Raw genomic sequence first — 22,776 nt, forward strand, 5'->3', positions numbered from 1 at the left:
TTAGCAGTTGTCCTGTTACCTTGTAATGTGCCCATATTGTGGATGGAAGGTGATGGTGCGAAGTGTGGTTCTTGCGTTCCCTGGGCTGAAGAATCCCTTTATTTAAGCTCTAGAGGGCCCCATGGGCCTGGGGCAACCCGTTCCTTGAGCATCTTAGAACTGGAGGCACTTTACAGGTCTTAGAGGCAGCTGGTAATGTAGAAAAAAAGCAGACTGGGCTGGGAATTGAATTCTTTGTCCCCGATTCCCTGGGTGACCTTGAGTGACCCCTTGTGGGGATGTGTGACAACACACAACATCCCTACAAGGATGGGTTTGCAATTTTGTACCAGATTTTTGATATATTTACTTTTGCTGCAGGTACCACATAGAAATTCCTTCAGTGTATTTTGTATTGTATTTTATATATTTTTGTATTATTCACCTGGATGAAGTCCTAGTACTTTCTTTTACATGATTGTGTGCATAGAATGAGGCTTCATTACCCCCAAATCCAGTGTATCTTGTTAACTTACAATGTATCACTATTCACTGATACCATTTTTTCTTAGTGTTGGGATTTTTGTTCTTTCCAGAGCTTGTGAATTCCTACTAGAATCCTCTGAACTATATTTATATAACCAGTGTTTCTCTCCTAAAATACCACTTTTAGATTACATTCAATACATGTATTTTAAAATTTGTTTTATGTAATAACTTTTTTAAAAGGGGCACTTTCTGTGTACCAAGGACTGTTCTATATATTTTATAACTATAAACTTATTTAATCCTCATAACTCTCTGAGGTGAATGTTACCGTATTTCGCTGTGTATAATGCACACTTTTTTGCCCAAATTTGTGAAGGAAAAACAAGGATGCTCATTATATGTGGGTAGTACTAATTCCATATCTATATAAATGTTTTTAATTCTTTTATTTATGTTTATGAGTTAAAGTGTACCTCTAGAAATCAATAACGATATCTGTATGCAAAATAATACCCTGGAATATGATAATCGGTTTTGTTGAACTTCCGACTGCTTTCTATGATATGTAAATATCATAAATTTGTTATCGATACATAACATTTCTTGTATCTTGTATCTGTTCTTCTGTTTTGTAATTATTTGTTACATAAAATTTCCTGTACCATACTTTATAAAAAAAATAAATGCTAAAATTCCTTTATCATACAAAAAAGTACCTAAATATAAACAAATGAAAATTTGAATTAAAAAATTAAAATGAGTGGGTGGCTGGTTAGCTCAGAGCTAACTGGTTAGAGTGTGGTGCTAATAACACCAAGGTTGCCAGTTCAACCGCCACATGGGCCACTGTGAGCTGCGCCCTCCTTAAAAAAAGAGAAATTAAAGATTTTTTCCCCCCTGAAAGTTTGGGCCAAAAACGTGGCTGTGCATTATACATGGGAGTATTTTGCCCATTTGCCTGTTAGATTCTCCAACTTCTTGTAATATTTTAGGTATTCCTTGTTTCATTTTTAATACAGTAAAATTTCACCCTTAAAAAATGAGTTTTAACAAACATTTACTATCATAATCACCACCACAATCAAGATATAGAACAGTTCTATCACTCCATCCCAACCCCAGAATTCCCTCATGCCCCTTTTACAGTCACTCTCTCTTCCCGCCCCTAGCGCCTGGCAGTAGCTAAGCTATTTTTTGCCCTATGGATTTGCCATATCCAGACTGTCATATAAATGGAATCACAGAATAGTCTTGTGAATCATGTAGCCTTTGGAATCTGTTTGCTTTTAGTGTAATGCCTTTGAGATTCACTCATGCTGTGTACCAGTAGGCAGTTGGTCTGTTTTTATTGATGGGTAGCATTCCATTGGATGAATGTACCACAGTTTGTTTATCCACTTACTGGTTTTTTCTTTTTTTTTTTTTTAATAGATTTTTTATTGGGGAAGGGGAATAGGACTTTATTGGGGAACAGTGTGTACTTCCAGGACTTTTTTTCCAAGTCAAGTTGTCCTTTCAATCTTAGTTGTGGAGGGTGCCACTCAGCTTCAAGTTGTTGTCCTTTTTCAATCTTAGTTGTGGAGGGCGCAGCTCAGCGCCAGGTCCAGTTGCCCTTACTAGTTGCAGGGGGTGCAGCCCACCATCCCTTGCGGGAGTCGAACCAGTAACCTTGTAACTAATAAAAGTGGTTGAGAGCCCACTGGCCCATGTGGGAATCGAACCGGCAGCCTTCGGAGTCGGGAGCATGGAGCTCTAACGGCCTGAGCCACTGGGCTGGCCCTATCCACTTACTGTTTGAAGGATATTTGCCTTGTTTCCAAATTTGTCAGTTTGTTTTTGAAGACCCTGACATTTTTGAGTAATACTGGTCAGGTATTTTGTAGAATGCCCGAGAGTCATGTCTAACTTCTTGGAAAATATGCGTTGAGTTTTGGCACACATCCCAAATGTAACGCTCAGTGGACTTACCTGCCAGAGCCAATTAAACTGCTGTTTGTGAATGGGGTGTCATAGGTTAAGGCACACCTTTTTCTGCCCCAGGAGTGAATTTTAAGCATTAATAAAACCACTTTCACTGACTCTATATTTAACCCCCGCACCATCCCTCTCTCTCCCTCCCTCATTCCCTCCTTCCCTCTCTCTGTCCCTCCTCTCTTTCTCTCTTTTCCTTTCCTCCCTCCCTGTTGAATTTCTGACTGTTTTGGTTTAAGTTCTTGGCCAAGCTATCTCCCATTGTTGGAAGCAATGATTGACAATTGGTTTTATGGTCTGTTTGTTGACCTCTATCGGGACAATGGAGGGCTATTCTCTATCCAGTGGGATACAAGAGAGAATCACATATTAGTCTTTTTTTGATAGTTTGCTTGTCTATTTGTGAGCTCAAATCAATTAAGAAACTATTGAGAGAAGTAGCATTAGGAAAGCATTAAAAGGAGAACAGCCCATTGAGATACGGGCCAATGGGCTTTTGTCTTTCTTGATTTACTTCGGCACAAGGCCGAGGTTGTAGAACTGAAGCTGAAAGTTTTCAGTGTGTATGAGTCTGAAATATTTTCTTACCTCCATAATGTGTTAATTAGTAAGTGAAATTGTAACATCTCTAAAATTTAAGGAGGTTTATTTTGAATGGTTTATTGGAGATAATGGAGCTTGCATAAATACAAGGACATAGAAACATTTCCAGAAAACAAAGAAATGGAAGTTCTAATAGTTTAAATGTGCTAGTCTTTGAAGAGAAAAAAAACAAACCTTACAAAAACATTAGTTTAGGAGGGACTTTATTTTTTACTAGTTACTATTTGTTTTAACAGGTTTATTGGTAATGTGATTTACATACCATAAAATGCACCCATTCGAAGTATACAATTCAATTAAGTTTAGTATATTTAAAGAATTGTGCAACCATCAGCATAATCTAATCTCATTTACCACCTATACGCTCCCTACCCCAGCCATAGGCCAACACTAATCTACCTTATTCTCTATGGATTTGCCTGTTTTAGACATTTCATATAAATAGAATCATGCAATATGTGGTCTTTCGTTACATACTTTTTGCACATAACACGGTGGTGGTTTTGAGGTGTTTCCATGTAATAGCATGGACCAGCACTTCATTCTTTTTGCTGTTGTCCAGTGCCTTAATCTACCACATTTACTTAACTACTCATCAGTTGATGGACATTTGGTGGTTGTTTCTATTTTTGGGCTATTTTGAATAATGCTGCTATGAACATTTGTGTGTATAAGTTTTTGTGAATGTATGTTTTTATTTTCTTGGGCATATACTTAGGAGTAGAATTACTGGGTCATGTGGGAACTCTATGTCTAACATTTTTAGGAACTGTCAGACTATTTTCCAAAATAGCTACACTATTTTACATTTCCTCCAACAGTGTATGAGGGTTCTGATTTCTCCACATCATCCCTAACACTTGTATTATTATTTTATTATTATTGTTATTATTGCCATTCATTTTCCAGTGAATAATTATGTTGAGTATCTTTCAGTTTGCTGATTGGCTATTTGCATGTCTTCTTTGGAGAAATGTCTCCTCATGTCCTTTGCCCATTTTCAAACTGGGTTATTTCTCTTTGTTGAGTTTGTGAGAGTTCTTTATATACAAGTCTTATCAGATACGATTTGCAAATGTTTTGTCTTCACTTTCTTCATATCTATTCAAATTTTCTGTTGTTTCTTGTGTTTCCACTCATACTTTCAAATTGCTTGTGTTCTCTTTTTTTTAATTTATTGGGTGACAATTGTTAGTACAATTATATAGATTCAGGTGTACAATTCTGTATTACATCATCTATAAATCCCACTGTGTGTTCACCACCCAGAGTCAGTTCTCCTTCCATCACCATGTATTTGATTTGTGTTCTCTTTTTACCCTTTCAGTTACCTAATTAAAACTTTATACCTAGTTGACAATTATTTAAATGATCTCTGTTGAAATAATTTGAAATAACCAGTGTGGTTTCTATCCCCCGTTTGAATCCTGATACAAATGTGTACTCTTTTGTGTCTGTGGTTTTCTTTAAATTTTATTGGGGAATATTGGGGAACAGTGTAGTGTGTTTCTCCAGGGCCCATCAGCTCCAAGTCGTTGTCTTTCAATCTAACTGTGGAGGGCACAGCTCAGCTCCAAGTCCAGTTGCTGTTTTCAATCTTTAGTTGTAGGGAGTGCAGCCCACCATCCCATGTGGGAATTGAACCCGCAACCTTGTTGTTGAGAGCTCACGCTATAACCACCTGAGCCATCCGGCCACCCCTCAAGCCCAGCGGCAGCTCTGTCTTCAGTCTAGTTGTGGAGGGCGCAGCTCACTGGCCCCTGTGGGAATCGAACAGGCAACCCCTCCCGGCCACCCTGTGTCTGGTATTTTTGCTTGAGATATATCCATGTTGGTGCATGGAGTTGTGGTTCACTGTCATTTCTTTGTTCGTTCTACTGGCGAGATTGGGTTGTTACTGAGATTGGGTTGTTTCTAGTATGGGGCTGTTAGAGTGGAGCTCCTGTGAACATTCTGGCACCTGCCTTTTGGGGAACATGTGTCCACATTTCTGTTGGGTATGTACCTACCTAGGAGAGGAATTGCTGAGTCCTGGGGTAGGCGTCTGTTTATCTTTAGTATATATTGCCAAAGTTTACCGAACTGGTTGTAGTACCTGGTTACACTCCCCCCGTCGTGTATGAGAATTCTGTGTGCTCCCCGTTCTCACCCTCACCATTACGTGGCATTGAGAGTTTTTTGCATTGTAGCCCCTTCAGTGGGTATCAGCTCCTTTTGATTGAGTCCCTCCTTTCCCCTCTGATCTGATACAGCACCTTTGTCATATAGAAAGTTCCACAAATGTGTGGGTCTGTTTCTGGACTCTTTGTTCCACTGACCAATTTGCCTGTCTCTCCACCAACGTCCCTCACTACGTCCTTGCCTTCTTCCGTGAAGGCCTTTGGTGCCACCGTGGCTCTGCAGAAAGACCTGTGACCCTGGTGTCAGGCATGCATGGCCAGTACTCTGGGACTCCCTCAGGGCCAGCTGCAGAGTGGGTGGCCAGGTTCAGCATTGGGTTGAGCTGAGGGTTGCTCAGGGCCCATAGTCTGGGGCCAGGGTCAAAGGTATGGTTAGGACTGAGTCTGGGGCAGTATTTAGGGCCTGGTTGGAACTTGTTTGAAGCAGCTCTTTCTGGCGTTGATCAGGTACTCATGGGGCTCAATCTGGAGGCAAGAGGAGGGGTTTCCTGGGCCTCTGATCAGGACCTGGCTGGGAAGCCTGGCGCCAAGGTCGGGGCAGGTTAGTACTTGGAGGTGAGGGCCGTCTGGGCCATTGCGGGATTTCTAGTGCTCAGGCCTCCCTTTCGGTGCTGCTGTCGGACCTTGGCCATGTGCTGTGGCTGCCTGGCTCTGGGTAACCCTCAGGGAGGGCAGCAGGACCAAGCTGGGCCCAGCACCTGCTCCCTGACCTTCGTTGCGATCAGGTGGGATGTGTCCAACCACAGCCTGAGCGCTGTGTCGCGTCCAGAGGTCCTGGTCTAGCCCTCCCTCTGCGCGCCCCACGCTGGCTGACCTCAGGCTGCCCTGCCCCCCTCGGCTCACTGTGGAACCAGTATTTCTGCTCCTCTTATGCCCTAGGTGCTGTTGGTGGTGCCCCATCATTCAAATCAACAGGAACCCCAGCCCTCCCCGTCTTGTGTGCATGTGGGATGTAAAACGCTGTGACCTGTTGCATTGCTGGTCAAACTGACCCTCCAGCTGTGGAGGGTGCAGCCCAGAGCACCCCTGGCGGCTGCCCGGAGCTGACCTCAGAAGCCGTGAAACCTCCACCCGAGTTACTGGATGCGGCCTCCTCACTGTTCCCGAAGCCTCCATTTTCCTAAGAGCACTGAGGGGACCCTGGAGATCCAGGCTCTAGTCCTGAAGGTCATGTGACCTTGACCCTTGCCCCTCCAGAGGCTCAGAACCCCTCATCAGGATTTCCTATGGTGATTCCTGTGGGCCCTCCCCACTCTGCCCTCTCCGTCCCAGGACGGCCATTTCCCTCAGCACCTCTGTCCCCTCCCCACTGCAGGTCTGGTCTCAGCTGAACCTTGGGGTTGGGCAGGATAGGGCAGCCACTAGCAATGGGAAGAGAGGGCGGCAGGGTGTTTGGGGCCTTGGGGTGCCCTTATTTCACTGACCACAGACACACGGACCCAAAGCAGTGCTTAGCCTTCTATTAGAGACTCTGCCTCTCCCGGGACCAGAGCCACCCTGCATGCATTTTCTGGAACACATACCCGGTGGGGTGGGGGGTGTTCTGGGGGCAGGGCGGGCGTAGGGCAGGGTTCCGGCATCCTGCCTCTGAGAAGGACCGTGGTGAGGTTCGTGTGTTTGTGGCAGTGGCTGGGAAAGGGCTTTCATGCCCTGCATGGGGTGGATGTGAAGTGGTGTCCCAGAGCGGGACACGGAGCCCTTTCTGTGGGGCCAGCCCTGGACAGGGCATGCAGCAGCCGCGGCCTGGGCTCTCTACTGGGGACTCCCCTTGGTGCCTCCAGGCCCAGCCCTCTGGCCCAGCTCCCTAGAGCCTTTCTTGGCGGGTCACAGTGGGCACACCTGCCTCACGTTGGCTGTGTGACCCCTGCCTGGCACTGTGCCTTCTTGGCCTGTTTCCTCTACTGGGAGCTGGGCCCCTAACCCCTCAGAGGGAGGATCCCCTGTGGGCATGGGAGCTGGTGCAGTGTGTGTGGGGAGCAGGTGACTGGGACGGGCTTGGGCATTGGGGGTGGGGAGGGGGCACTAGTCGTCTTTCTCCTTGGCTCCATGTTTGAGGATGCGGGTGAACTCCACGTAGTTGAAGTTGCCTTTCTTATCAATGGGCGCCTCGCGGTACATCTCGTCCACTTCCTCATCTGTGAAGCGGTCGCCCATGGTGGTGAGCAGCTCCCGGAGATGGTCCTCATGGATGAAACCTGGGGGCGGGGCCAAGGTGCATGAGGCAGGGACTCGGGCTGGGACGTCCCAACGTCCCCTACCCCTTGTCCCCCCACTGGTCTTTGCAGAACTTGTAGCGAGGGGATGGGGCCAGGAAAAAACACAGCCTTAGTCTCTGGTCGGTTTGAAGTCACCAGAGCCCCAGAAGGAAGAGTTCTGCAGTGGGACTCTCTGGAGGTGTCTCTGTGGGGAACCTGGGGCTGTCAGTGCTGGGGGGCTGCGTATGTCTTGCGTTAAGAGCAGGAGCCCGAGTTCTACTTCCTGGATTTGAATACTGATCACCCTTCTTCCTAGCTGTGTGACTTTGGGCAAGTTACTTGCGCTCTCTGTGCCTGTCTGAACTGGAAATGGGGATGAAAATAATGCCAACCTGGTAGGGGACCATGAAAGTCATCAGGAAAATGTTCTCAGCGTACATACTAGGCCTGTGGCCCCCAAGAAACTACTGAAACTACTACTGCCAGCGTCACTTTGGCCTGGGCCTGGGCAAAACTAGCTATGGGACAGAAAGTCCTTTGGAAGACTTGAGGACGGTGGCTTGTTTCTGTACCCTGTTGGCCATGAAGGTCTGAAATGGTTTGGTTTCTGGAAAGGTCTAATGCAGAGGTAGAGTGTGTTGGACCAACAGGTGAAGTCAAGAAGGGAGCCTTGGCAGATATGGACAGTTTGGGTCTAGCATTTGGGGGAGAGAACAAGGAAACTGTGTCTTTTACAGTTCTGGCACCAGAAACCAACAGGTGGGTGACTTCTGTTCTGGCCGGTGCGGGCAGGGGCCCCGACATCCCAGTGTGGCCTGGCACACACGGGGGCGCCCGGCCGAGATGCTCAGCCCCAGCCCTGTCCAGGCCCCGGGAAGCTGCTGACCTGAGGCCTCCTCATCGAAGCAGGCGAAAGCGTTGCGGATCACGTCCTCGGGGTCTGTGCCATTCAGTTTCTCCCCAAACATGGTGAGGAACATGGTGAAGTTGATGGGCCCCGGGGCCTCGCTCATCATGCCTTCCAGGTACTCATCAGTGGGGTTCTTTCCTGCAGCAGGTAGGGCATGCGTGCCTATTGTCATCACCTGTCCCCTCCTGCCTCCCTTACCCTTCCCTTCATAGTCTGGTGGGAGAGGCTATAGATAGGAGATAGGAAGTTTTGCAAACTGTCGAGCATCTTGCTGGGCGGCCAGCTGTCTGACTGCTCGCTCCCTCCAGTTTCCCTGGCTGCCGGGACCAGTTTCCCCCTCTGGGCTGGGTGCCTGAGATCTCTTGTGCTCTCTAGAGTGTAAAAGCCACCACCTACTGACTGCTTACTGCGTCTGGGGCTCCATGTGCCTTACTGTATATAACTTGCCCCACCTGTGAGGTCAGCAGTCCTGCACCCACTTCACAGGTGTAGACCCTGAGGCACAGAGGTGAGGCGACTTGTCAGAGGTTACATGGCAAGTAAGGAGTGGAGCCGACGTTTGAACTCAGGAAGGCAGGCCCCAGATTCCAGGCAGAGTTTTGAAAGTGGTTAAATCAGTGAGCTTTGGTGTCACAGAGGCCGGGGTTTAAATCCCAGCTCTGTGCTTTGGTTTCCCCAGCCTCTTAGGAAGGAGAATTATGAAGATGAAGAAGGCAACGGTTGTTAAAGACACATAATGATTAGCACAGCCCTGTGGACTTGAGTCAACTGCTGGGTTCAAATCCCAGCTCTACCACTTTGTAGCTGTGTGACATTGGGCAAATTACTTAACCTCTCTGAGCCTTTGTTTCCTCATTTGTAAAGTGGGAATGATAATCACATCTACCCAATAGGATTGCTTTGAGATTTAAGATTTAAAACCTGCAGAGCTGCTTCCTATTTTATTTGCTGTTTTTGTTTTCAACTTGAGGATTATGTTCTTAACCAAAAAGACCATGACTCATCAGTGGACCAACTAACATGAGCTACAAACAGGAGTGGGGGTTTTTCTGGGTAGACGCCCATCAAGTCGCTGGGCTTTAGGGTCCTGGGTGCAGGGCACTGCCTCATAAATGGGACGGAGTCTTCGTGTCCCTGTCTCCTCTGACCTGCACTCACCCTGCTGAGGCCCGAGAGGAGTTGTGACCTCAGGACACGCAGCCCCTCCTCCCCCACGAGGCCTCAGTCCTCCTTCCTGCTGGGTGACCTCCTGAGGGGGTGCCCACGAGGGCCTCAGTCACCATTGCACAGGAAGGGAAACGGGCACTGAGCGGGAGGCAGGGGCAGTGCCAGGAACGGCCTTGGGCCTATCTGGGCCCCAGCTCTCGGGGCTTGACCACAGGCTGCCTTCTCTGCTGCCAGAAGCTCCCCCTCTTCCAGTGTCTGGCCTGGATGAAGGGGGTGCCAGGAACTGGGGCTGAGGGTGGTTGTCCGGCCAGCACATGGGGAGGGCTGTGGAGGCAGGGCCACAGGCTGGGTGGTGGTGTCTGGAAGCCTGGCCTCCGGGCCTCAGTTTCCCCATCTGAGCAATGGTGAATTGTACTAGATTCCTGAGCCCTTTCAGCTGTAAGATTCTGATTCTGGGGAAGTCACTGGAGTCAGAGAGGCTCTGAGAGCTTGGCACAGGTGACCTCTGAAGGAGAGTAGGTGCTCTGGCTCTGGCTTCCGCTCTAGGCCTGTTGCCCCATCCGTACAATGGAAAGCCTGTGCAGTTCAAACTTTTAATCATTGATTCCTGTCTTTAAATGACAGAACTGGGCAGCCCAATCCACACCGCTGCCTGAGGCAGTCCTGCCCTGGTTCATACCCAGTGCCAAACTGCTCTGTGCCTCAGTTTCCCTATCTCAGTTTTCCCTATTAAATGGGGAAAGTAATGGCACTTCCTACCCAGGGTGGGTACTGCATGTCACTCCACGGGGGGTGCCCCCTAAGTGATGAGTAGCCCCACAGCCTGCTCCAGTTGCAGCCCTTCCCAGACACTCAGACCCCACGCCGCGCTGCTCACCCAGTGAGGCCAGCATGTCGTGCAGATCCTCCTTGTCGATGAAGCCGTCTCGGTTCTGGTCGATCATGTTGAAGGCCTCCTTAAACTCCTGGATCTGGGACTGGTCAAACATGGCGAAGACATTGGACGTGGCCCGCTGCGGGCGCTTCTTAGTGGTCTTGGCCTTGGCTCGCTTACTGGACATCTTGGCTTCCAGTGGGTGGGGGTTCCCTGCAGGAAATGGGTGGGGGGGAGAGAGAGCCTGAGACCCCGGGCGGGAGCATGCTGCCCACCCCAGACTGGCTGTCAGTGCCTGGGCCTGGCGTGGCAGGCCGTCCACGGGCCTGGGAGTCCTGCCACCAGGCTCATGCAGACACGCACGGCTTTAACTTCCTCTGCCTCTTGGAGTGACTTTCCTCAGCTGGGAATGGGCACGTGAGCAGGGCCCAGCAGTAGAGATTGACTGACTTAGTGCCCAAAAAAGGCCCTGGAACAGGGTCGGGCACGGAGGAAGCTATTTTCACTGTTTGGGTAAAACACTTAGGATTGTGTTCCATGCCAGTCATTTCCGTGTTTATCTCCTTTAATCCTTAATAGCATTTACACACTGTCCATCTCTCTCTGCACGTGACAAGATGGGTCGACATGTGGGAGGCTCTGAGGCTCCCCGTCTCCCTCCCACAATAGCAAGGAGCTGGATCAGTGGCCCTGCATTCCTGACATTCCTCTTCCTCCCCATCCCTCTGAGCTCCCTGCCCTGGGGTTCTGGAAGGTTCTGGAAGGCCCTGCTCCGGCCAGTCTCCCCTCCCCCCAGCTGCCCACACTTGACCAGCTCCTAGGTGGGTGATAGACCTGATTTGGGCCCTACCTCTGGTTCTCACTCCTCAGTGCTTATGGGGGCATGAGGCTCCCCCAGGCTGAGAACCTCAACGTCTTGCCCCCTTGTTTAGACCTGGCCTCCGAGCCCCCCGCGGGTCTCTCTCATCCCGTACAGACCCAGATCTGCACCTGTCACTCTACCTTGAAGCCCTCAGATTCCTGCCACCACCTGGAGCAAGTCTGGGCTTGTCAGCCTGGCGTTCCAGGCGCTTCTCTCTGGCTTACCATGGCACCCCATACTGTCCCTCCTGCCATCCGTGATCTGGCCAAGCTGGACTGTTAGCTGTTCCCTAGACACCCCCAGACTTTCCTTCTTGGTCTCTCCCCCTGGGATGCCCTTCCTTCTCCAGCCCAGTCCTCGAGGAACAGTTTTCCCACCTTTGCTTTGACAATAAACACTTAAAGGTCTCTCTCCTAGTCAATCGGGCTGGTGTGAACCCCAGTTTATACCAAAGCCCACATTGGGGCTAACAGATGCTTGTTTAACGGATGACGGTGAGGGCAACCACGGCCAGGCTATGCCCCCACTGTTCGGATGGGGAAACTGAGGCTCAGCAAGGGGCTCTTTCCCTGAACCCTTGTCATGGCTTGTGGGGACTGTGCTCCTGAACACCTTGTGCTGTGTGTTCCTTGGCTGAGGAAGTTGTGGTCCCAGGAACTGCTGCCCTCTTTCCTATGTCCTGAATCCCTTATCCAGGGCCTTCAGAAAGCCTTCTCTGTCCGTTTTTTACCCCAAATTGTGTAGTTTTAAGTGTTCCTTGAGTTGTCTCCAGGCCTATATCCCATGTGTATTTAAGTCATGCTTGGGCTTTGGCCTTTGAGATCTTAAACCCTCAGCTGGGATCCTGGCCAGCCCCCCCTTTCCCAGGGCTACAGCTGCCTGTAGTCATGAAGACACTGGCTGCTCAGATACCCTCCTGCCCTCGGTGTTTCTCACATGATCTACAGTAGGTGGACAAAAGCCCTTCTCTGTGGTCTGGGCGCGATGGTGCCGTGGGCAGGGAGTGCCAGTCTCTCCTGAGGTTTAGTGCTTTGTGGGGCCCAGTCCTGCTCTGAGCCCGACGTTCTCTAGGAACTTGGACTCATGGCACCCACATAAGGCAGCTGAGGAGAAGTCCACTGTACCCAGCAGAGGCCGTGATGGTCATCCTCACTGATGTCGCAAAACTCTAGGGCAGACATGGTGAGGAGGAAGCCATGGCCAGAGGCAGGAAGGGTTGGGAGCTCACCCACTGCTCTGACACTGGCTGGGCTGCTCGGGCCCGTCTGCCTCCCTATCCCTGCCCTCCCTGTTGGGGTGGTGGAGGTGATGTGTGATGGCTGAGAGCACTGAACTCTACAGTTCGTCCATCCCAGCAATCTTGGGAAACGGTGGGGACGGTGGGGTGCCCCGCACCATGCAGGTAAAAGAGGCCCAAGAAGGGAAGTGGAGTGCCCACGACAGGGGCAGAGTCCAGTCAGAAGCCAGGGACTAGGCTTGGGTCAGTGGGTAGCAATGTTCAGGCCTTCGTGCCCTCAAGGCCTAAACACAGAAGGAAGCATCTACCGTAAGAGGCTCATGGGGGGCCCGCGGCAGCTGAGGGCTCTATGAGCAGGGGCAGTTGTTAGGCTTAGTTGAAGCACTGGGGTCAGAAACAGACTGGACCCTTAACCCTGCAGCCAGCGCCTCCCCCTCCTGGGGGTCCTAGACACCAGGGGTCAGATATGGCTGGTATTTGGCCTGGCTGCAACCAGGTGCCTGAAAACCCATAACGGCAAAGACAAGGCCTGTGTCCTGAATTACCTTACGGTCCTGGTCGCTGACAGAGCCAGGGGCCTGGCTCATGAACTTCCCTCGTCTGAGGCCGAGTTATCTCTTTCCTGAGAGCAGCCAGCATAGCTAGAGGGCTGGGGAGGAGCTGGCCGGAGTTCCCCCGCAGCCCAGGTTCTTGTCTGGCCCCCAGGGCTGAGCTCCCAGGGCCCTTGCAGACCTTCCCCACCCAACAGGCACTGATGGGCAGATGGCCCAGCGTGGGGAAGCCCTGGTGCATGGCACATAGCCTTGGTGTGTGGGCAAGGTTACCCCATCCATCCCTCTCCTGCCCCAGGAAGTGTGTGTGTGGGGGGCTCGATACTCAGGAGGAGTTTTGAGCCTGACAGGGCTCAGTTTCCTGTCTGTGACACACAAGGGTCTACTGGGACAGGGAACACCTGCGGCTACAACCCCCTTTTCTCCTCCTGGGCCTCCCAGAGCTCTGGGCTTGGCGTCTCTAACTCCACAGCAGAGCGGCACGGCCTGGACACTCTTACATTGCCAAACGACCACGGGTTCCTAGACCCGGGAACAGTCATTCTGCTGCCCGCCCCGGGGGACCCGTGCCACCTCGCAGCCCCGGCCCCATGCCCGCTGTCCCTGCCCAGACACCCTCCGACATCCTCCTCCGTGAGACCTGTCCCAAGTTCCAGCCCCAGCCGTCACACAGCCTACTGTGTGCCACTGGGGCCAGCCGGCGGCTCCCACCTGGTACGAAGAAGACGCTCGAGCCGGGTGCGGAGCCGGGTGCGGAGCCGGGTGCGGAGCCGGGTGCGGAGCCGGGTGCGGAGCCGGGTGCGGAGCCGGGTGCGGAGCGCGCTGGGCGCGGGTGGGGGCGGGGCTGGGCGGGGGCGGGGCGCGGCGCCGGGCCTTACAAGGCAGAAGAATGTGCGCGCGGCGGGGCGGGGCCTCGGCCGCCAGCCCGGCCTTATTTGGCCTCCACCCACTGGCTGGGAGGTCGGGGCGCTCCTGGTGATTCCCCCAATCCCGGCGAAGGCCTCCGCCATTGCAGGCAGGGGGAGGTGATGGGGTGAGTGGGGGCTTCGGACCGCCTGGCGACGGGGATTTCATCCGGGCCGTCCCCTCCTCTCCAGCGACGCAGGCAGAACATCCAGTTCTGAGGTCCTACCCCCAGCTTTCCACCCAAGGCCCCCCTGCCTGGCGCCGGTTCCCAGGGGAAGCCTTCCTTCCACCAGGCCAAGTATGGCTTTTCTTTTTCCAGTCCGGAGAGAAGAGGCACGTCAGAGAGGACACACTGTCCTCACGCAAAGGGCCACCAGTCAGGCCCCTGCCAGTGTGCTGCGCACATGGCATTTGGGTGGGACCACTCTGGGTATGGTCCACCTCGGCCAAGTCATTCTCTCCAGCTGTCCTCAGTTTCCTCACCTGTGAAATGGGAGGGTGGTGGTGAGGATTCAGTGAAAGAGTAGCCAGAAAGAGCCACCACGTAGCAACGCGGCACCAGCTGGAGGGGCAGGGGGACATGGGTGCATTCTCGAAGTGGCAACTCCCCCTACCCACGTCTTGCTGGCCTTCATGAGAGGATGGAGTCTGGGAGGACAGACCCCTCCCCGCCCCTCCCCTTCACTCCCCTCCCCAATCAGGCATCAGATCCTGTCTATTCGTTTGAACCCTGAAGGAACACCTTACCCATCAACCCCTACCTGGACTCCACCCCAACTTTCTTTCCCCAGTCCCCTTTGGTTCAACACAGACGTTCCCAAGGGAACTTTCCAACACCCAATTATGTTATAATTAACTGACATCTACTACCTGCCAGGCACTGTGCTGGGTGATGGGGCAACAGCAATGAACTAAAGGCATCGCACTCAGAAAGCAACTTGTGGAGGGAAGTACCATGAACAAGTAGCTACATGGCTTGGGGAGTAGAAATAAGTGCCTTGAAGGAGAATAAAGCAGGGTGAGAGGAGAGAGCATAACGGGTGTGTGTGTGGGGAGTGCCTCCCGTGCACGTGACATCTGGGCAGACCTGAAGGAAAGCCATGCCCAGTGGGTGGGCATGGCTTTGTAGCCCTGTAGGGGGCGCTTGTACAGCTCCTGGTTAAGGGGCAGTGAGAGGTCAGTGTGATTGTGGGGAGGGAGGGGAGAGGGGTGGGAGATGTGGGCGGGGAAGCTGCAGGGACCAAGCCTCTGGCTCTTTGTAGACCACCATAAGACATCAGAGTTCTGAGCAGAAGGGTGACACGATGAGGCTTAGGTTTCTACTGAATCCCTCTGGGTGTGGTGTTAAAAATGGACGGAAGGGGCCAAGGGCGGAAGCAGAGAGACCAGTGAGCAGCTCCTCAGCAAGATGATGTGTTTAGACTAGTGTGGGAGCAGTGGAGGGGGCGATTCTGGAAGTATTTTGAAGTTGCATCCAATAGGATTTGCACATGGGGTGGAATGTGTGTGAGAGAGCCGCACGGATGACTCCAAGGGCTTTGGTCTGAGCAAGGGGAGAAGTAGGGCTGCCACTTTCTAAGACGGGTCAGCTATGGAAGGAGCAGGTTTGTGGAGAGATCAAAAGTTCTGTTTGGGACATACTAATTTTTAAAACTTTTTATTTTGAAATAATTTCAAACTTACAATGAAGTTATAAAAACTGTACAAAGAACTGTATACCTTCATCCAGATTCTCCCGTTGTTAACATTTGGCTTTGTTACATTCTCCCCTCCATGCGTGTATAGTAAAATAACATAAAATTTACCAGTTTAAACCCTCTTTAAGTGTACAGTTCAGTGGCATTAAGTACATTTACATTGTTGTGCAACCATCACCGCCATCCATCTCCAGAACCTTTCCATCTTCCCCAGCTGAAATCCTGTACCCATTACACAGTAGCTCCCTGTTCTCTTCCCTGTACCCCTGGGCAGCCACCACTCTACTTTCTCAGTACGAATTTGACTGCTCTGGCTACCTCGTGTAAGTGGAGTCACACAGTATGTGTCCTTTTGTGTCTGGCTTATTTCATTTGGCATAGTGTCCTCGGGTTCATGCATGTTGGAGCTTGTGTCAGAATTTCCTTCCTTAAGGCTGAATAATATTCCATTGTATGGAAAGACCACATTTACTTATCCATTCACCTGCTGATGGACTGACTCTAGGTTGTTTCCACCTGTTGGCTGCTGTGTGACTAATGCTGATGCGAACATGGGTGTACAAGTATCTTTCGAGTACCTGCTTTTGATTCTTTGGGGTATATACCTGGAAATGAAATTGCCTGATCATTTGGCAATTCTGTTAATTTTTTGGAGGAACTGCCATACTGTTTTCCACAGAAGCTGCACCATTTTCCGTTCCCACCAGTAGTGCACAAGGGTTCCAATTTCTCTACATCCTCTCCAACACTTATTTTCTGTTTTGTTTGTTTCTTTTGTAGTAACAGCTTTCCTAATGGGTGTGGTCTCTCGTTGTGGCCTTGATCTGCTTTCTCTTAACAACTAGTGTTAATCATCTTTTCATGTGCTTAGTGACCATTTGTCTATCTTCTTTGGAGAAATGTCTGTTCAAAGTCTTTGCTTACTTAAAAAATGAGGTTATGTTTTTGTTGTTGAGTTGTAAGAGTTCTTTATATATTCTGGATATTAATGCCTTACCATGTGTGTGATTTGTAAAAATTTTCTCCCATTCTGTGGGCTTCTCTGTTTACATTTTTTAAAAAAATTTATGACTTACATACCATAAAATTTATCCTTTTCAAGTATACAATTTAGTGGTTTTAGAATATTCACAGTTATACAACCATCAGCATGCCATCTTTCCAGAACATTTTTATCACCCCCGGAAGAAACTCTGAATTCATTAACAGTCACTCTGCACCCCCTTTTCTTCCCATCCCTGGCAAACAGTGATCTACCTTCTACCTCTCGATTTGTTTACTCTGGAAATGGAATGTAAACGGAGTCATACAATATGTAGCCTTTTGTGTCTGGCTTGTGTCACTTAGCATAATGTTGTCCAGGTTCATCCCTGGTGTAGCATGTAACAATTCTTTATTCTTTTCATTGCTGAATAGTATTCCCTTCTATTGATACACCACATTTTGTTTATTTATTCATCAGTTGGTGGACCCTTGGGTTGTTTCTACTTTTTGGCTATTATGAATGCTCTGAACAGTGGGGTCTAAGTTTATGTGTGGATGTGTTTTCACTTTTTTTTTTGATGTATTATCTAGGAGTGGAATTGCTGGGTCCTTTGGTAACTCTATTTTTGAACTTTTGAGGGACTCCCAAAGTGTTTGTCACCACGTTGCTCCATTTTACATTCTCACCAGCAGTGTTCCCGTTTCTCCCCATCCTCACTAGCACTTGTTTCTAGCCAGCCCATTGGGTGTGAAGTGGTGTCTCATTGTGGTTTTAATGAGCATTTCCCTAATGACTAGTTATGTTGACTATCTTTTCATGTGCTTGTTGGACATTTATATATCTTCTTTGGAGAAATGATTCTTCAGATGTTTTTCCCATTACAAAAATTTTGTTGTTGGGTTGCAAAAGTGCTTTGTATATTCTAGCTATGACACCAGTACCAGATATGTGATTTGCAAATATTTACTCCCATTCTGTGGGTTATCGTTTCATTTTTTTTATATTTTCAAGAAGTACAAGTATTTCCAACTTTGATAAAGTTTCTTATGCTCTTGGTACCATATCCAAGACACTTGTGCCTCAGCCAAGGTCATGAAGATTTACACCTACCTTATGTTTTACTCGGAGTTTCATAGTTTTAGCTCTTAAATTTGGGTCTCTAATATTAGGGAACTCCGTAAGGCTTGGGGACCTTGGGGGAACAGGGGTCTAGAAGGGGAACCTCCCTCCTGACTGACCCACAGCCCTGTGGGTGGTTCTCAGGGCCCCAGGGACAGTGAAGTCTCCTGCTCCCTCTCTCTGCCTCCTCCCAGCACCCTGCAGCCTTCAGGGGGCCTCTCCTGTCTCTCTATCCTGGTCCTTTCTGTTCCCCCAAGGGCTGGGCGTTGGAACTGCACACACCAAGGACTCATTTCCGGCTTCTCTGGGAAACTGCTGTCGACCTTTCCCTGAAGTGACAAATGTCTCCTTGATAGAACAGAGTATAGGAGATGGGACATCATCTAGTCATGTTCTTGTTCAAATTGTTCAATCTGAGTCTAGTCATGAGGAAACATAAATCCAAATTTTACAATATTCAGCGAGATGCTTGGACACTTAAAAAATGTCAGTGTCATGAAATGCAAAAAAATGCGGGGAAACTTTTTGATTCGGTGACTACAGAGACATGATAAAGCAGCGAATGGTCTTGGATCCTGGATGGATACAAAGGAAAAGCCATCGAGGACGTTACTGGGCGTTTGGAGTGTGGCTGTGCTTTAGCTGGTGTTCACGTCTGGGCCCCAAGTAGCCTCCTGAGTAAGGGAGGTGCTCGAGACCGCTGGTTTGTTAAGTGAGCGGGTGATCATGGTATTGTTATACAGGCATGTACGTATTTCTTCTTAGGAGTTGTGTGGTGTATATGGGAGTGAAGTAGCATGGCACATGCAGCTTACTTGCAGAGGGCTCCACAAGTGTGTATGTACCTGAGAGGAATAATGCAAATATGATGAAATGTTGACCATTGGTGATTCTGGGTAAAGGACAGGGTGTGGTGTTCATTATACTAGTCTTTCAACTCAAGACGGGGGTCCCTCCACTGCTATGCCAGTGCGGCTGGGAGTGAGGCCCACATTCTGCACCTCAGCCGCTTCCATCCCCTTCCATCCCCGCTGTGCTGACCCAGGGAGTGCTGGCTCCCTCCAGGAGGCCCTGATCTCACCAAGGCCCCTCCCCTGCTGTAGCAGAAACACTCAGGCTCCGAAGGGGTAACAGACAACCCACTACTGGTCCATGGCCCCTCAGGAGGAGAGCTGGGCTGCTAGCGGGGTGGTGGCCCTTAAGTCCAGCCTGGCCGCCTCCTGCATTCACTCACACCTCTGAGTATCTGGTTCAATGCCCAAGGCAACCAGAAACCTCTTCACTTACCCTTCATGTCAACCCCACCCCGTCACAGGGAAGGGGTAGGACCAGGAGTTAATCAGAGCCACCCATGGTCTCTGAACACTCCGCTGTCACTAACAGGGTCCAGAGATGAGAGCAGGCGGCCCTGAGGGCAGGGGGGGTGGCGCGCAGGGTTGGGCTGAGCTCTGAGGGCTCCACGGAACAAAGTTCCTGGGAAGGTGGTTCTGCGCATCCCCTGGGCCTGCGGCACTGGGAGACCAGGGGCCTGCATGTCAGTTGGCCCAAGAACTTTCTAAGAGGCACGTTCTTACCACTGGGCATTGGAGTCTACTGTTCCTGCCTAGCATGCACTTTCCCCAGGCTCTCCCCTGCATGCCACTCCCAGCCACCAAAGCTGGTTACCACCCACTGCCCTTCTGGGCTTGACCAGCAGGCTCCTCCCTGCCCAGTTAGGAGGTGCTGTCAGTCGCCACAGCCACACTGCGTGATGTTACCTTTTCTCCACCTACTGTGGACTTGAACTCATCTGTGGCATGTTCGGTGTCTGCCCCACCGGAGTGTGAGCTCTGAGCGACTGCTCAGGAATTGCGTGCTGCGCATGTGGCTGTCAGGGTGGAGGCAGCTCCTGGGGAGGGTACTGAGTACCCCGTCCGGAGGGTATGCAAAGACGGCGTCTGTTGTCAGCAAGGGCAGCCGTCTTGGCTCCCACACAGCAGCTATTAAGCATTTATTTCTCAGAGGAAGCTGGTAAGGTATTGGGTTGTTGCAAAACTAATTGTGGTTTTTCCAATTTTTTTAACCCTTTAAACCGCAATGACTTTTGCACCAACCTAATAGATGTTGCACACATTTTCCATGTGCGGGACCCGAGCTTAGTTTTCTTGCCCAGGATCCCAGAGCTGGTCTCACAATCGGTGCTCGAGTTACCCTGTTTCCATAGCGTGGCCGTTTGAAAGGGGTCTGGCTCCGTCTCCAGGGGAGTCCACTCCCCCCGCCTCACCCCAGCCTGGCCCTTCCCACCTCAATAATACCACGAGCCCTGGTACACGTTACCTCATTTATTCTCACAACATGCCTGTGAGGTAGGGAGGGGCAGGGACTGTCCCCATTTTACAGAGGAGGAAGTTGAGGCACACAGAGGTCAAGTGACTTGCCCATGGTCACAGACGGCGGCCAAGCTGGAATGGGGCCCCAGAGCAGGCCCGCGGTTCACCCGTGCCCCACCACCCCCGCAGCAAGTGCCGGACACAAGGTGTCTCCAGTGCTTCGTCCGTAGAGAGCAGCCCTCGTGCACTGAGCTCGCTGCCTGCTGGGCCTCGCCCTCCCCCTGCCCTCCCCACCTGCCCTGTAGGCCTGGGCCATTGCAGCTCAGGGCTCATGACACCCTGGGAGTGGGGCTGGGGAAAGCGAAGGATGGTCGGGGTTATAAAAAAAAGAAAAACAGAACAGAACACTCAGAGGCTGGGCAGATGGGCCCGTGGTGGGGGGCAGGTGGGAGACCAAAAAAAAGGGGGGGGCTGCTTACACACAAGGTATATATTTTTACACACACTTGTACACACACCTAGATATAGTACATGTAAAAATATATGCTATTCACACACCCGCCTCCTGCCAGGTGCCCCGAGAGCCAGCGGTGGCGCTGGTGGGCATGGGTGAGCAGATGGGCGTTTGTTAAATATACACTCTAAGGTCTATGTGCATATGTACACATACGTACAGACAGCCGCCCGCCCCTCAGGTACTGTACACAGGCTCGGCCAGGGACAAACGGGGTCGCGCTCTCTCGAGTGTCCCCTGCACGTCACTCTGAATCATACATTTTGCTGAAGGAAGAAGGGGCTGGAGAGACGAAAAAGGCGGGAGTCTGGAGTGTGCTAACTGGCTTTTATCTCATCCCCCCCCCAGTCTTAGACCCTCATCTTCTCAGGGAGGTGCGTCACCCGCCTGACCCTGCCTAGGGCTGGTGGGTGGCAGGGCGAGGGCTGCTTCTGCTGAGAGGACCCTCCATCTGTGTGTGTGCACGTGTGCGCGGGGTGTGAGCACGTGGCGGGCGAGGGGATGCGTGTCCATCTCTCTGTCCCCTGGGATCTCAACCACAAAAAGCGCTGAGAACCAGAGAGCCGCCTGCCAGGATGGTGACCCCTGTGTGAGCTCTGAAGGGGAAAGAGAAACGTAAGAATGAAAATTCCGAGGTCAGAGCGGGGGTAGCTGGGAAAAGAAGGAAGGACATGGCAGGTGCCCAAGGCTTGCCCTTGGACTGTCGTCGCCTTGTAAACAAGCTAGTTTAAGTTCTCATTAGATAGAACAAGTAAAAAGACCGCAGTCTGGAGGCTGGGCCGGGGAGTTGCCGAAGTCCACCTATCTAGTCCATCACGGCCAGCAAGAGAAAAAAAAAGTTTTAGTTTTGTATTTTTGTTGACGTTTTTGTGTGTGACGTCTTCATAACCTAAAGCTGGGAGGGACCCAAAAAAGCCAAATTGTGAGCCCTTGTATGCATCAATTTGAAAGTTGGCTCAGGGTCTCTAGATAGAATAACCATACTAAAGGTTGAGAAAATATTTGTTCCATTCGCATTTAGTTTGTGTGTTTTTAAATGACTTAAAATGCTTTGCTTCCTGGTCTCAGAGCCGGGTCTGAGCCTCGGGGACATAAATCTCGATGCTGTCCGCGCTCTCTGTGGCTGAGTTCTGCCTCACGGAAGCCGCCCGCTTTGCTGCCAGGAGTCTCTTGCGGGCCTCCTGACGCTGCTTGTCTGCGGTGTCAGAGGCCTTGTCGCGGCTCACTGCCGGCTTGGATTTGGCTGGCTTCTTGGGGACCGGAGGGGGTGGTTTCTTCTCTTCCTTTAGTGAGACAGTGAGGAGGGAAGAAAAATAAAATAAAGGTGCCACCTTTTGTGTGGCACTACCACCCCCTATATGCTGGCAGCTGGAGTTCCCCCCGCCTCCCACCCCGCCCCAGCATCAGGCACAAGCAACACACATTTGGAATCAGGAAGCCACAAGAAGCGATGGTAGTGGGAATAGCACAAGGCATAGGAACAAAAAGCAAGCTTAGCATCCTAGAATGCTCTAGCAAGAAAGGATGGACAGGTCACCTGTTCCCACCCATGCTTTGAACCTTTGGGAGCCTGAGTCACACAGCCAGTGATGAGAGTTAAACTCAGGGCCCCTCACTCCCAGGTGCCATTTCACATGACCTTCTAGAAGATCAGAATTTACAAGGCCCACCGTCCAGTAACCATAGGGGTCACTGGGGGTCCCCGCATACTCCTGGCAGTGCGGCCCCAGGAGCAGGACCGTTTCGCTGCCTCCAGAGTTCCAACAGTCTTGTCTACACGCGTGCTCAGGCTGTGGGCATGTCTCCCTGGAGCCCCATCTTCTGAACATGCAGGGCAGGATGGCATGCTTCAGGGGGCAGCCTCAATTACATGGCGTGAGCGGCATGCTGGACGAGTGCTGAGCATGGACCCCGCGCACTGATGGATGTGAGCCCCCAGCTCAGACGACACACGGAGAAGGGAGCCAAGCAGCACTGACCGATGTGGGCAGCGTTATTGCCGACCAGGAATTTGTCCCTGGACTTCCCCTCCGCACTGCTCCATGCTCACCTTCCTCTTCTCGGGGGTCTCCACCAGCTGCCAGCTGTTGGCCTTGAGGTGGTAGAGCTCATCGAACTTCATGCTGATGTCCTCGATGGACAGCTGCAGCAGGTCCCAGAACCCTGCCAGGTCCTGGGCTGTTGGACGTGGGTTGGCATCAGGGTTCTGTGGGGCAGAGGAGGATCAG

General features: G+C 51.0%; 2 protein-coding genes across 8 annotated transcripts in view; both read right to left on the reverse strand.

The window, feature by feature from the left end:
- Nucleotides 1-4,213: 4,213 nt before the first annotated feature.
- MYL9 (myosin light chain 9) lies at nt 4,214-14,292 on the reverse strand. The gene is made up of 4 exons (XM_081033701.1): nt 13,730-14,292; nt 10,372-10,581; nt 8,304-8,465; nt 4,214-7,417 (listed from the first exon to the last, which is right to left on the reverse strand). Exons 2-4 carry the CDS (start codon nt 10,553-10,555, stop codon nt 7,245-7,247), a joined length of 519 nt encoding a protein of 172 aa, XP_080889827.1. The 5' UTR covers nt 10,556-10,581; nt 13,730-14,292; the 3' UTR covers nt 4,214-7,244.
- A 5,721-nt stretch (nt 14,293-20,013) lies between these two features.
- The window catches only part of DLGAP4 (DLG associated protein 4), a 190,548-nt gene continuing 187,785 nt past the window's right edge, over nt 20,014-22,776 (reverse strand). For 2 of the 7 annotated variants that reach the window (XM_081033717.1, XM_081033718.1), the window contains 2 exons: nt 22,599-22,754; nt 20,014-21,831 (listed from right to left, as the gene is read on the reverse strand). In XM_081033717.1, the coding sequence (XP_080889843.1) occupies nt 21,613-21,831; nt 22,599-22,754 (375 nt within the window). In that variant the 3' untranslated portion in view covers nt 20,014-21,612. Of the gene's footprint in view, nt 21,832-22,527; nt 22,755-22,776 lie in introns of all 7 variants that reach the window. The other 5 variants (XM_081033719.1, XM_081033721.1, XM_081033723.1 and 2 more) reach the window with 3 other exon arrangements.

Source organism: Rhinolophus hipposideros (assembly GCF_964194185.1).
Source record: "Rhinolophus hipposideros genome assembly, chromosome: 22".
In the NCBI taxonomy this organism is placed as follows: Eukaryota; Metazoa; Chordata; class Mammalia; order Chiroptera; family Rhinolophidae; genus Rhinolophus; species Rhinolophus hipposideros.